We start from the raw sequence: 15,793 nt of genomic DNA, 5'->3' as shown, positions 1-15,793 counted from the left end.
TCTTTTGCTGCATCAGTTGTCATGATTATGTGGTTTTTCTTTTTTTAACCTGTGGGTGTGTGATGTATTATAATGATTGATTTTTCTAATGTTGAATGAACCTTGCATGCATTAGATAAATCCTATTTGGCCATAGTACATAAATGTCTTTCTGTATAGTTGGATGTGATCTGCTGATACTTTCTTGAGGTTTTTTCTTTGGTCTGTAGTTTTCTCTCAGTGTTTTTAGTATCAGGGTAGTCATTGTCCTTTACCTCATAGTATAGTATAGTATAGTATGGTTGAAAGATTGTGTCTGCTTCTATTTTCTGCCAACAGGTTGTTGAGCACTGGCATAATTTCTTCCTAAATTTTTGGTGGAACTCTTTATCAGTGACCTCATCTAGGCACTGTGGTGCTTTTTCTTCTGCAAAGTTACTAAATGATTGATTCAGTTTAAATAGTTACATGCTTACAGAGTATCTCTTTGTCCCGGTGTTGTTTTTATTTTCCACTCTTTTGTCCTGCTGATCAATATAGCTTTTATTATACTTCTTAATTGTCTTGATCACTGTAACTTCAGAATATGTTCTGAGATTTAGATAATACTTGTATAACATTTTCTTTACTTTTATAGTTGATTTGATTCTGCTGTCTTTTTTTAATCTTCATATAATTTTGGGGTCATTATGTCAGTTTGTATCAAAAGTATCCACTGGCACTTAATAGAATTTTGTTATGTGTTTAAGTCAAATTACTAACTTTTCAGAACCATGAATATAGTTTCTCTCCATTTACTTAGTTCTCTTTTAACTTCTCCCAGTCGTCTTTTTCAGTTGTTATGTCTTAAGAGTTATATTTTTGATTTGTTTTTGAAGTATTGCCCTAAGTTATTTTCTAATTTCTGTTGTGATATCCTAATTTCAAACATGGAGAATTCTGTTGAATATTTTTCAAAGTTTTGGTATTTCTCAGATTATATTTTTGATGATTGGTATTATTCTGTTTTGTTCAGGGAATATATTTTATTATTTTAATTCTGTTATTGAGACTTGTATTTCTCCTAATCTGTAATGTGAACTCTAAAAAAAAACCTATTCTGTCCATATTAAGTATCAAGTATTGTTGAATACAGAAAGATGAAGGACCTCGCAGAAACAGAAGAGATTAAGAAGTGGCTAGAATACACAGAATAATTATACAAGAAAGGCCTTTTTAACTGGGGTAACCGCAGTGGTGTGATCACTCACATAGACTCAGACATCCTGGAGTGTAAAGTCAGGTGGGTGTTAGGAAGCCTTACTATGAACAATGCTAGTAGAGTTGATTAAATTCCAGAGGAAGAGATAGGGAATCTACCTGATAAAGAATTCCAAGTAATGATAGTGAAAATGATCCAAAATCTAGAAATCAAAATGGAATCACAGATAAACAGCCTGGAGACAAGGATTGAGAAGATGCAAGAAAGGTTTAACAAGGACCTAGAATAAAAAAGAGTCAGTATATAATGAATAATGCAATAAATGAGATCAAAAACACTCTGGAGGGAACAAATAGTAGAATAACGGAGGCAGAAGATAGGATTCGTGAAGTAGAAGATAGAGTGGTAGAGATAAATGAATCAGAGAGGAAAAAAGAAAAATGAATTCAAAGAAATAGGACAATCTCAGAGACCTCCAGGTCAATATTAAACACCCCAACATTTGAATCATAGGAGTCCTAGAAGAAGAAGAAAAGAATGACCATGAGAAAATCCTTGAGGAGATAATAGTTGAAAACTTCCCTAAAATGGGGATGGAAATAATCACCCAAGTCCAAGAAACCCAGGGAGTCCCAAACAGGATAAACCCAAGGCAAAACACCCAAGACACATATTAATCAAATTAACAAAGATCAAACACAAAGAACAAACATTAAAAGCAGCAAGGGAAAAACAACAAATAACACACAAGAGGATTTCCATAAGGATAACAGCTCATCTTTCAGTAGAAACTCTTCAGGCCAGGAGGGAATGGTAGGACATACTTAAAGTGATGAAAGAAAATAACCTACAGCCCAGATTACTGTACCCAGCAAGGATCTCATTCAAATATGAAGGAGAACCAAAACCTTCACAGACAACCAAAAGCTGAGAGAATTCAGCACCACCAAACCAGCTCTCCAGCAAACGCTAAAGGATCGTCTCTAGATAGGAAACACAAAAAGTGATTAAATTCCAGTGAGCTGTTTCAAATCCTAGAAGATGATGTTCTTAAAGTTCAGCACCTAATATACCAGTAAATTTGGAAAACACATCTGTAGCCACAGGATTGAAAAAGATTAGTTTGCATCCCTATCCCAAAGAAGTGCAATGCCAAAGAATGTTCAATCTACCATACAATTGCACTCATTTCACATGTTAGCAGGGTAATGCTCAAAATCCTCCAAACTAAACTTCAACAGTACATGAACTGAGAACTTCCAGATGTACAAGCTGGATTAGAAAAGGCAGAGGAACCAGAGATCAAATTGCCAGCATCCATTGGATCATAGAGAGGGGTAAGGGAGTACCAGAAAAACATCCTACTTCTCCTTCACAGAGTGCTCTGAAGTCTTTCACAGTGAATCATAAGAAACCATGGAAAATTCTTAAAGAGATGGAAATACCAGACCACCATACCTGTCTTCTAAGTAACCTGTATGCAGCTCAAGAAGCAACAGTTGGTACTAGGCATGAAACAAGGGACTGGTTCAGAATTGGGAAAGGAGTACATCAAGGCTGTATATTGTTATCTTACTTATTTAACTTACATGTAGAGTACATCATGAAAAATGCTGGACTGGATGAAGCACAAGCTGGAATCAGGATTGCTGGGAAAAACGTCAATAACCTTAGATATGCAGATGACACCACCCTTATGGCAGAAAGTGAAGAAGAACTACAAAGCCTCTTGATGAAAGTGAAAGAGGAGAGTGAAAAGTTGGCTTAAACCTCAACATTCAGGAAACTAAAATCATGGCATCTGGTCCCATTTCATGGCAAGTAGATGGGGAAACAGTGGAAATAGTGAGAGGCTTTATTTTTAGGGGCTCCAAAATCACTGCAGATGGTGACGGCAGCCATGAAATTAAAAGATGCTTGCTCTTTGGAGGAAAAGCTGTGACCAACATAGACAGTATACTAAAAAGTAGAGACATCACTTTACTGACTAAGATAAAGTGACTTTACTGTCTAGTCAAAGCTATGGTTTTTCCAGTAGCCCTGTATGGATGTGAGAGTTGGACCGTAAGGAAAGGTGAGTGCCAAAGAATTGATGCTTTCGCAGTGTGGTGCTTTAAAAAAGTCTTTGAGAATCCCTTGGACTGCAATGAGTACAAACCATTCCGTTTTAAAGGAAAGTGGTCCTGAATATTCATTGGCAGGACTGATGCTGAAGCTGCAGCTCTAATATGTTGGCCACCTGATGCGAAGAGCTGACTCATTAGGAAAGACCTTGACTGATGCTGGGAAAGACTGAAGTTATTCCTTGGAAAAAATTAATAAGATTTCATATGCTTTCTTTGAGGATAACTGTTATTTTTCTATTATAGATTCAATATTAATTTTAAAGGATTAATATATACACTGTTTTCATATAAAACATAATACATTGTTACAATTGGTGATCTGGTTTAAGATGTGTTCATAGCTTCAATCAGTACTGACTATATGTATGTTTTTCCGTATCTAAATTTACTTAGTCATTTCTCTTTTAATGAAAATGTATATATCTGAATTAGACATTAAAATTTCTCAAAGACTTCCATGAAGAATTATGTTGCCACACTAGTAAATGAAATCAGTTACACAGCCCAGAAATATGATTTTCCCTCAAGGTTGCTAACCACTTTAATCATAAGATTATGAAACTTTTAAAAATTATTTTTACAAGTTTGGTTATATTATGTTACACATTTAGTTGTTTAGCTCTTATTTAACATTTTTAATCCTCAGTGGTGGTCTTTGTATGCATTAGGTGTTTGTTTAATATCTGGCTGGAACTTACAGTATTGAATTTTAAAAGTCTGTTTTTCTCTTTTTTTTAGGGGTTTAACAAAGGTCAGAATTCACATTTGCCAGGATCTAATGATGAACAGCCTTCATTTTCCACTGATCCTGCCCTGTATCTCCAGGCAGCTAGCACTAATATTCAGACTTCACATAGGATGCTGCCTACTAGTTCAATAACACAGGGAATTGCTTTCAATCACCTCTCTCATACTGCTACCTCAGGGGACCAACAAGGCATTTGTTGTACCAAAGAGAGCACACCTTCAGGAAATAGATCTTTTGTGCCTGAAATAAGCAGTCATACTGAAGATACACCTAATGGCTGTGCTGGTGTCAAGGGATTTTCTAATCGTGTTCAGCAGTTGATGGCAGAACCTATTTGCAGTCCAAACAGTAGAGATTCTACGTCACCAAATTTAATTTCAGACAATCCTCAGATGTCTTCCTTGTTGATTGGAAAAGCCAATGAGAGTATGATGACTGGAGCATGTGACAAAGTCAATAGTATTCACCCAGAAAGTCATACAAAGACTAATAATTCTGTTGCCTCTTTACACTCTTCAGTCATTTCTACAACTGCTGCAAAATCTGCCGACCAGACCACTACCCTTGGTGTTACCAGCATCAGCAGTCCTCACATTAGGTTACAAACAGTTAATGGAAAAGGGCTAGAGAACTCAAACAGCTCTAAAAATACAAGCTTGCCTATGATTAGCCGCAAACCTGATTCTCCGATCATACCATCGATGTCTGTGTCCATATACTCAAATTCTACAGAAGTTCTGAAGGCATGCAGGTTAGTATGGGAAAGTTTATCACAAATTGAAAGTAGTTCACTTTTGACTTGATCAGAAAACAGAGATAATATTTGTATTTTGTAAGAAATATAAAAGGTAATTATGTAGTCAGTTGTCTAAAATAACTATTTCAAAAGGAACTTTGTTATTACTCAGTATCATGCATAAACTATCAGTGTATTACATGTGGAAAGCGTTTTTCTACAACATATTGTGAGAAGCACATCTCTAATATTACTGAGTTCTGTTGATCATCAGAGCTGTTGTCATATTCTCTATGATTGGGGATTGAAACCAGTGAATGGATTCAATTATATTTGATAGAAAATCTGTAAAACCTTATTGATTGCTTTCTTTCTGGGAACATTTTCTGTGATTCTAGAAGAGATTTTAAACAGGCAGGAGTGACAAGAGAAAGGAACAAAGACTTGAGAAGTGTTAATAGACCACCAGTCACTTTGGGAAGTCAAGCTATATTCTGTGATTCTTCTTGGAGAAGGCAGTGGCACCCTACTCTAGTACTCTTGCCTGGAAAATCCCATGGATGGAGGAGCCTGGTAGGCTGCAGTCCATGGGGTCACTAAGAGTCGGACACGACTGAGTGACTTCACTTTCACTTTCACTTAGAAGAATGAACCTCAAAAGTTTATTTCTTAAATGGGTTTCATTACCTTCAAACAATAAGACACAAAAAGATGAGAAACACTTTCTTTGATATTGTGAAATTGTATATATTTCCATATTCTGCACAGTCTTATCCATTCATGTTTTTTGAAAACACCTTTATTAAGATACAATTGACACACCTTACAATATATCCCTTTAAAACATACAGTACAGTGGTTTTTAGTATATTTCCATATAATGCACCAACCACCAGCACAATTTTTCAGTGGTTTTATCATCTCAAAAAGAAAACTATTATACACATTTTAGAGTACTATTTTTATTCTGTTTGTTTAAAATCTAATCTAAAATTATCTTATTTCTCATACTTAGATGCTGTATAGAAGAGTAAAACTTGTGTGTTAGTTAAAATACTAGGGGTAATGCTCCTGTGTAATTTTCTAAAACAAATTTGAATAATAATTCAGTTTGAAATTTGAATAATCAATTTGAAATAATTCAATTTGAAATTTGAATAATTGAGATTATAATGAAGTAAACTAGAAGATATGTACCATTAAATATAAATCTGAAGATTAGTTTTTATCTATTTTGACTGTTTTAATTCAGGTTTTGAATTTCAAATATAAAAAAGGAATTATTGCTTAATTACTGTAAGTCTTCTGAAACTGGGAGTCTTTACCTCTCTTCTCAATTGCTGAAACTAAAACATGTTTAGATTTTGCAGACACTTTGATTATCTTAGAAGCCATCACTGATCAACCATTGAATATGTGTTATAAAATTCTAAGCTGACACAAGTCTTAAATGTTTGTATTTGCAGTTAATGGAGATAGAATAATAGAAAAATGGAAATAATTGATATTTTTTAAAATATATGAGTAAGAAATTTTTGCCTTTCATAGTGGATTAAATATTAATTTTCCCATCTTATTTTACAAAATATATGTGAGCATCATTATGGGGTACATTTTTTAGATTGAATTTTAAGCTCAAAACCACTAAAAGGACTTGTTTTATTGCTAAAAATGTGTAAATTTGTAAGATGAAAATAACTTACATATGGATGCATGGTTTTTACAGTAAATTTGGCTGGCAGTTTACTAGTGAAAGGATACCATCACCATATCCAAAAGTTGTAAAGAGAAAAAATAAAGAATAGACAAGAAGGGAAGGAGGAAAGAACATGAATGTCTGGCTTTGAATTGAGGATAAAATTACTCCAGTTTAACACAGCCAAATAGATAGCAAATAATAACTGTCATGTGGAGACAATTCCTGTTACCCAATGCTGATGTGTTCTTTACTGGACTGAATTCTGATTAGTTCAAGGAATCAGCAGTTGAGAGGGTTTAATCTCTATGAGAAACTTAATAAGGAAAAAAAAATCTGTATATTAGTTTATAGAGTACCTCCCATTTTTTTGTATTTAAATGTGTTCAAAAGTAAGTTCACAATAAGATATTTTTAAGTATGGTATTTTTAAAGTAATTTTTCAGTAATAATATATTTTTGCTACAGTGAGATATTCTTCATCTTTCCCACCTCCACTTTTTCCCCCCAACTTCATTTCTTTCCCATTTGGATTTTTATGGTAACTTTCTCTTAGAATAGCAGTAAAGTCATACCTATTTAGAAATTCATGTGTTTCTGTTGTGCAAACTGTTCATGCTTTAAGGTTGATAGGTATTTTACAAAGGAAAAAAAAGGATGGTTCCTTTATTTTCAAAAACATTGGTTCTTTGGTAAATAACTTTAGATTCTGATTTGACTGGTTCATAGGGACATACTAATGGATCTTTTGATTTCATTGTACTTTTTGAGCAGCGTGTTCTCTTTTGTTATATTTCATAGAAAAACTTTGAGGGTTATTAAAATTTTTAACTGCCAGTGTTTGATTTCATTTATAGCATTTTTGCTTCTGTTAAAATTTTAAAATGTAAGTTCCCCATTTAAGTAATTGGGCCAGTTTTGGGTTCCTTGCTCTTGCCTCTTTTTTTTTTTTTTTTTTTCTGTTTTCATATATGTTTTTACTTTGAATTGCTTGAATTTTCTATATACTCTTAATTTAGTGTTATTAGACTATAAAAATCCTACTCATTTTTCATATACAGGATGGTAAATCAGCTTATTTTTTTCAAGTACAATTAAATCCTTGATCCATATGTTAGAGTATTCTAAAATATTTATATTATATTGTAGTACATCTCTCACTAGGAAACAAGTCTTTTATAATCAAAATTAAATCATTTTGTGGAAAGCATAGAGTGACAGACATAATTAAAACCAATTCCTTTTATTATATAGAGATTATCATTGACTCTTAATGCATTGTTCTAAGGAGGATATATTTTTTACCATATTAGCTTCTGACATTCATTTTGGTTGTAAAATCAGTTCTGTGGCGTTTATAAATTAGAATCGTATTTTTAAATTTAGAAGCTTAAGATACAGGCAACTTGAACCACACAAGTCACTATGCTTTGTGGACAGATAATGAAACCTAGAGACTGATTTAACATTTAAACTTAATTGCTAGTTAATTGTAAAATTTTAGTGTAATATACATTTGTAAATTGTTTAAAAATAGAAAAGTCTGCATTTTTTACTTAATTTGTAACTATATAAACCCTATCACAGGGAATCCTCTGGTGGTTCAGTGGTTAGCACTGTGCACGTTCATTGCCAAAATCCCTCTTTGATCCCTGTTCAGGTAACTAAGGCCAAAATAGGCTCTACACACTACGAGCTGTTTTTTATGGCATTTCAAAGTTGATAACTACTCCATCTGAAACTTTTTTAGTTTTCATTAGTTCTGCAAAAAAATCCTAAGTTTCAGGCTTTCTTTCCCTTTAGCAAAAATAAAGCTAAACAAGGAACGATGATTTTACTTCAGCTTGTTGTATAATTTGAAATTTTAAATATAATTTGTAATTTATTCTCCAAAAGTACAATTATTTGTTCTGAAGAAAGTGTATATTATTTTACTTTACTGAACGTAGAATTTAAGATTTTTCTCTTGTTTTAATCTCCTGTTTTTACAGTCATTGCATAACTGATATATTTCTTCTAATTTTTATCTAGGAACTTAGATAAAAATGGCTTGTCTAATAGTCACAATTTGTTGGATAAATGTCCACCTCCAAGACCACCAACTTCTCCATACCCACCTTTGCCAAAGGACAAGTTGAATCCACCCACACCCAGTATTTATGTAAGTCTTCTTGCTAATTAGTAATAACCCAGGTATCTGAACTTGTCTGCCTTTAGATATATTTTTAAACCAATGCAAACCTTAGAGAAAATTAAATTTTTTCTCTAAAGTTGAAAGCTTTGGAAAACCATGTTTGTGTCCTAGAGGATAACGAACAACATCTCTCAGACTGAATATGGTACACTACCTCTTTTTTTAAGTAAAGTTCTGTTGTTACATAGTCATAGTCATAGTCATTTATTTATATGTTATCTGATTGCTTTGCACTTGATTAGCAGCCTTAACTAGTTGTGAAAGAAAATAGTTCATAAAACAAAAAATACTTAACCATTTGTTCTTTCTTTGAAAAAGTTTTGCCACTGTACTCTAGAAAGATTTTTTGAAGGGAATATTGAAATTTAAAGTGTCTCTCACTTTTGGAGTGAGATTCTCTGAGAGTAGCAATAATTGTTTTTGTCTTAGTTTTTTGTTTACATGATTCTAAATCTACATTCTGCCATCTTACAGAGCTTAATCTTACGCTTTAAGGCAAAAATTTTTGTAAGCAACAAAGTGATTAAGAATGTAGAAATTTTGATTACTGCATGTTACTAAAAAGGTTAAGAATAAATAATTTAAAAATTTCAATTTGAAGCTAAATGTTTTTACTTTTGGGGAATTTAGGTCTTTGGTAAAGAAACCTGATAGAAGTTAATTCAAAACAATTTCTGTGATTTTTTTTTTTCCAAGTGTAGCTGCTGTCCGTCCTTAAACTATCCTGTTCTAAGACAAAAGAAAAGTTTCTAAGCTAAAATTTGAAGAGTAAATATTTAGAATGATGCTATGTAAGAGAGCATTTTGAATTTCTGGCTCCTTTTTAAACTAGATGCTTAAGGAAAGTTATATGGCTCAAAATAGCCTGGAATTAAAACTCCCCTCCAGGTCCCCCCCAACCTTTGTATGCAAAGCAAAGCAAAGCACTCTCTCACCCCCTCTAAAAAATGGACATTAAGGTTGATTACGTCCACCTCCCAGCCGGCTGATCTCACTCCAGACAACCCTGGAGAAGAACAGGCCCCCTTAAGACAGTAGCTTTCCACATACATGCCTGTATGTACTTACTCTTTTCTTGGGTAAGTGTAGCAGCTCACTAATCTGACTCCTGCCCCTTCTCTCCGCATTAAAGTTGATCTGTTCCTGTAAAGTGCCAATCTCATTCTTTTTCTGAACCTCACCTTCTCTAACTTCTTTACCCTACAGATGCTATATAAAACCAAATTTTACTCTTAAATTACCACATTAGATTACACTGACTTGTTGTGAAAGGAAGGTCTAGTTATAAAAATAAAGCTCAACCCCTGAAGCTGAACTTTTGGGGATTAAATGCAAACTAGAGATTTATCTTTTTTGCCTGTTATTGAATCTTTTTTTATTTTGATTATAGTCTTTAAAACACTTTCAATATTTAAGTTTACATTTTACTTTTTCCATACCTCTTTTATAAAAATTCTGGAGGTATGCTTGGTAAGTACACTTAAGAAATACTTTTGAACTGCTAACCTCTTTCAATCTTTTTGTGAATATTGTGATCTAAGAAGTTAATAACACCATTTCAGAATTTATTAAATTTAAAGTGTATCTCTTTTAAAGACAGATGTATATAGTGATTTTCTTCTCACAGAATTTTCCTGAAAGGACTAATGCTGAAACACTGTAGTATGCAGCACTCAGCATTAATGGCTGAAGTATATTGTTGATGTAAAAATGCCTGACAAAAAATGAAAACTTATTTCAGGACAGTACTTGGTCATTTTCTGAAATCTAACAAAACATTTCAATTTTACAGTTGGAAAGTAAACGTGATGCTTTCTTTCCTCCATTACATCAATTTTGTATAAATCCCAAAAATCCTGTTACAGTAATACGTGGTCTTGCTGGAGCTCTTAAATTGGGTAAGTTTTTTTAAAAAGTTGAAAGTTCTCTTACTGTCATTTTTTTTTAAAACTACCAGAAACACACTTTTTTCCTAGACGTTTCCCCCAGTTTTTATTTTCATGGTAGGAAACCATTAAACCATTTTAATGGTAGGAAACAACCTTCTTTCTGTCTCAGTCACTTTAGCACATTTTTAACATGATACCTATATTAGCCATTGACAATTTTTGATAGATTTTTACTTCTTTTTAATTTGGTATTATTAAGCATCATGAGTGACTAAGGTTAGTTAATTGAAGACATTTTGCCATTTAAGATGTAGGTAAAATTAGATCCAGAGCCTGCTTATGTCCCTCAGTCCCTTGTTAAACCTTGTCACAGTGGTTAAATCCAATGATTCATGGGACTGCTATGTAAGTTTGGCCCTCATATGGCTTGAAGCAGTCTTTAGAGAAATGGATGGAACATCATAAAGAATTTTTTTAAACAACTTTTGAAATGTTCATTATACCAAAAACAGTTTTATTTTTTATTTAAACTTATTTATTCATGTAGATCTAGGGCTTTTCTCTACTAAAACATTGGTAGAAGCTAACAATGAACACACAGTAGAGGTGAGAACACAGTTGTTGCAACCAGCAGATGAAAACTGGGATCCCACTGGAACAAAGAAAATCTGGCGTTGTGAAAGTAATCGATCTCATACTACAATTGCTAAGTATGCACAGTACCAGGCCTCCTCCTTCCAGGAGTCACTGAGAGTAAGTGTTTTTTCCTGGAGATTTTTTTTCTAAATTAAATGTAATTGCTTCTCTAACAGTGTATTCAGTTAATATAATTAGCTTTTGTAAGTATTACAATAAACAATAGATTGAACTATTGAAGGTTTAAATGAGGTTATATTAGCAGAAGTACATATTGTTAATAGAGAAAATACTGTTTTATAGCATATCCTTATTTTTGAAATGCTTCTACTTAAAATAGGTTAAAATAGGTTTACATAGAGTTGCAGGCTGATTTTAACGAAGAATATTATCTGGGCAGTGCTCTCGTTTTTAATTGGTTTGTAAAAAGGCATTTCCATTTCACTTTATTTGAAAAATACTCTATAAAGAAGTGTTAGTACTCTTGTCATTAATAGTCTCTAAATAAAACTGCAAAAGAAGCAGAAATTTACAAAAGCATCTGAAAATATTCTTTGCCTTGTTCACTGGACTATTGGACAATGCTTTGAGCCTAACTTCAGATATGATTAAATAAAAAGATGCTTACTCCTTGGAAGAAAAGTTATGACCAACCTAGACACCATATTAAAAACCAGAGACATTGCTTTTCCAACCAAGGTCCATCTAGTCAAGGCTGTGGTTTTTCCAATAGTCATGTATGGATGTGAGAGTTGGACGATAAAGAAAGCTGAGTACCGAAGAATTGAAGCTTTTGAACTGTGGTGCTGGAGAAGACTCTTGAGAGTCCCTTGGACTACAAGGAGATCCAGCTAATCCATCCTAGAGGAAATCAGTCCTGAATGTTCATTGGAGGGATTTATGTTGAAGCTTAAACTCTGCTACATTGGCCACCTGATGGGAAGAGCTGACTCATTTGAAAAGACCCTAATGCTGGGAAAGATTGAAGGCAGGAAGAGAAGGGGACAACAGAGGATGAGATGGTGGGGTGGCATCACCGACTCAATGAACATGGGTTTGGGTGAACTCCAGGAGTTGGCGACGGACAGGGAGGCCTGGCATGCTGTGATTCATGGGGTTGCAAGGAGTCGGACCCGACTGAGCGACTGAACTGAACCAAACAATTTTCTATAGATAATCTTATTAAGTGGAGGAAGTTCCTCTCTATTCCTAGTTCAGTGACTGATTTTATCATGTGCAAGTATTCAGTTTTGTCAGTTCTTTTGCTGCATCAGTTGTCATGGTCCTGTGTTTTTTCTTTTTTAACCTGTGGACGTTTGATGTAATATAATGATTGATTTTTTTAGTGTTGAGTGAACCTTGCAAAGAGTTGGACATGACTGAACGACTGAACTGAACTGAACTGAACCTTGCATGCACTGGATAAATCCCATTTGGCCATAGTGTATAAATGTCTTTCTGCATAGTTGGATGTGATCTGCTGATACTTTGTTGAGGATTTTTCTTTGGTCTGTAGTTTTCTCTTCAGTGTTTTTAGTATTAGGGTAGTCATTATCCTTGACCTCATAGTATAGTTGAAAGATTGTGTCTGCTTCTATTTTCTGGTATAGGTTGTTGAGCACTGGCATAATTTCTTCCTGAATTTTTGGTGGAACTCTATCAGTGTCCTCATCTGGGCACTGTGGTGCTTTTTCTTCTGCAAAGTTACTAAATGATTGATTCAGTTTCAGTAGTTATGTACTTTACAGTTTATCCCTTCCTCCCAGTGTTGCTTTTGATAGATTATGTCTTTCAAGGAAGTGGTTCATTTTATCTAGGTTATCATATTTGTGGGTATAGTGATTCATAGCATTCTTTTATTATCCTTTAATGACCATGGGATTTGTAATAATGATCCATATTTTATTTATATTATTAGTAATTTCTGTCTCTTGGATGGCAATACTGACTCAATGGACATGAGTTTGAGCAAGCTCCAGAAGTTGGTGATGGTCAGGGAAGCCTGGTGTGCTCTAGTCCATAGGGTTGCAAAGAGTTGGACATGACTGAGCAACTGACCTGAACTGAACTGTCTTGTATATTTATTTTCCAGCCTAGCTTTATCAATTTTATTGGTCTTTTCAAAGGGCCAAGTTTTGGTTTCATTGATTTTTCTCTTTTGACTTTGTATTTTCAGTTTTCCTGACTTTAATTATTCTTCATATTTCTTTTCTTAGTCCCTTCTGTTGGATTTATTTACTCTTGTTTTCCATTTACTTTTCTTGTAGAGTAGAAACTTAGATAATTGATTTTAGATCTTTTCTTTTTCTATTATGTATATTACTTGCACTGAATTTCCTGCCAGTCACTGGTTTGGGTGCATCTCCAAATTTACTAACATTTCTATTTTCATTATAACTCAGTTCAAAATAATTATTAGGTGTTTTCGAAGGTATTTTCGACAGTATATTGTTTAGTATCAGTGTGTTTTTGGATTTTCTATCTTTGTTTAACTGATTTCTAATTTATTTCCATTGTTATCTAATAGGATGTATTGTATTATGTCTTTACTTTTGAATTGCAAAGGTGTGCATAGTCACCTGGAATGTGGTCTTACTGAACATTCTGTGTGAATTTCAGAGAAGCATGCAGTTTTTGACATAAGAGTCCTGAAAGGCACAAACAAAACTTTGTAACCATCAGGACCCAGAGGAAAAGAGCAGTTGACCACACAAGAGACTGAGCCAGACCTGCCAGTGACCCTCCCAGTATTCTTTACATACTAAACTATAAAACCTTTTTTCTTAGAGTTCCATCATTTATGTTATGTCAGAGACTGTTCTTGGTTCTTGGTATGGGCTTTAAGCTGTGCATCTGACTTTTCACATACCTTGATGTGCTGAATAAAAGGAACTGCTGTAAGTAGGCTTTTAGTCATGTATTGGTAAAATTATAAAGGAAGGGGGTATTTTGTTATCTTATGATTCAGTCTTAGTCCTTGTGAAGCATGTGCCTCTCCACTATGAACTTCATTAGTGCTTCATGTTTGTTTTTTCTCCCCCATTCTTTCAGTAGAATTGAATGTGTAGAGTGGGCTGGAGCTTGGTATTCTCTCTCTGGAGATGTTTTTGTTGTCTAATTGCTCAGTGATGTCCGACTCTTGAAACCCCAGGAACGATAGCCCACAAGGCTCCTCTGTCCCAGGGAAGAATACTGGAGTGGGTTACCATTTCCTTCTCCAGGGAATCTTCCTGGCCCACAGATCATACCCATGTCTCCTGCACTGGCTGGCAGATTCTTTACCATTGAGCCACCATGGAAGCCTCTCTGGACATATAGGCTAATAAAAATTCCAGAAAATTAGCCAGTGATTAAAGAGCTTCTTTTGAGTGCAGATTTTGCTGTAAAGAAAGGAATCCTCTGGTATATTTCAGAAAGGGAATTTTTTTGTGTGATATTGTCCATGGTTTTTCTTTCCCAGGAGAGTATCCGTAGTTTTCTGGTCCCATTAATTTTAGTTTCTATTTTTCACTGCTTTTTCAAAAAAAAAAAAAACAACTTTTGGACACAGCAGTTTGACCTGGTTTCTTTTACTAACATGAGATTGCTTAATTGTTTTTAAAAATGAAGTGGCTACTTCGAGATCTCTTACATGTTTTACAGAATCATTAGTAAAGTATTTAATTTGCACATATTTTCCCTATTCTGTAAGTTGTGTTTTCACTTTTTCTTGATGATGTCCTTTGAAGCATGGAAGATTTAGTTTGGGTGAAAATTTTAACTGCTTTACTTTTGGTATCATAGCTAAGCTAGGTTTGCCTTGTGGTCATGCAGACTTACTCTTTCTTTTGTTGTAAGAGTTTCATAGTTATACGTCTTACATTAGGTCATCGGATCCCTCTTGAGTTAATTTTCCTCTTTAGTAAAAGGTTGGTGTCTTAACATTTATTCTTTTCAATATGGGTTTCTAGTTTCAGTACCATTTCTTCATTTAATTATTTTGGGATATTTTTCAGGAGAGTAACACATTTTTATTTAGATTTAATTTCCTTCCTAGTGCTAAGTGTTTTATTTATATAGAATGTATTTTGTCAGAAGTTTAGATTATTAAGAACTGTATGTTCTCTTAGTTGTATTACTATACTCCACATAGGCAGGGTTAGGATAAAAAATTTTATAGAAAATCTAACTGTTGTCTTTGTAGGCACACACACTCCTGCCAATTTAAAATGTGTACTTAAGCTTGATTGACATTTATAAGTAACGTTGATAGCAAGACTGTAGAACTTTGCTCTTATTTTCTTTTATTATCACCTTAATTTGTGTCAAGTAGAAGAATATACACATTTCATTCTTATTTAAGACTTCATATAGGAAAACCGAACTCTGGTCTTTTGGTGCAACATGCCTGTAGGAAGCTACTTTTCAAATCATAATCAGTAGCATTCATGTAGATAAAATTATTTTATTGAGTTGTGTAATGGGAAGTATAGTCTGTAGCAGGATACTAAAAAATGAATGTTTTTGCTTAATTTTTAGGAGGAAAATGAGAAAAAAATGCAACATAGAGAATATTCAGATAATGAATCCACTTCTTCAGATAAGTAAG

The 15,793-nt window shown here is 33.9% G+C and overlaps 1 protein-coding gene across 24 annotated transcripts in view; it reads left to right on the top strand.

Annotated features, from left to right (window-relative positions):
- The window catches only part of LOC132659058 (lysine-specific demethylase 6A-like), a 166,816-nt gene that overhangs the window by 116,278 nt on the left and 34,745 nt on the right, over positions 1 to 15,793 (top strand). For all 24 annotated transcript variants that reach the window (XR_009599039.1, XM_060408701.1, XM_060408700.1 and 21 more), the window contains 5 exons: positions 4,045 to 4,805; positions 8,518 to 8,647; positions 10,473 to 10,578; positions 11,117 to 11,322; positions 15,724 to 15,788. Coding sequence is in view for 23 of the 24 variants with exons in the window: in XM_060408701.1 (XP_060264684.1) it covers positions 4,045 to 4,805; positions 8,518 to 8,647; positions 10,473 to 10,578; positions 11,117 to 11,322; positions 15,724 to 15,788 (1,268 nt within the window). In the remaining variant the exon portion in view is untranslated. The remainder of the gene's footprint in view (positions 1 to 4,044; positions 4,806 to 8,517; positions 8,648 to 10,472; positions 10,579 to 11,116; positions 11,323 to 15,723; positions 15,789 to 15,793) is intronic.

Source organism: Ovis aries, chromosome Y (assembly GCF_016772045.2).
Source record: "Ovis aries strain OAR_USU_Benz2616 breed Rambouillet chromosome Y, ARS-UI_Ramb_v3.0, whole genome shotgun sequence".
In the NCBI taxonomy this organism is placed as follows: Eukaryota; Metazoa; Chordata; class Mammalia; order Artiodactyla; family Bovidae; genus Ovis; species Ovis aries.
The sequence above is the reverse complement of the archived record's forward strand: the minus strand, read 5'-3'. Positions and strand labels throughout refer to the sequence as shown.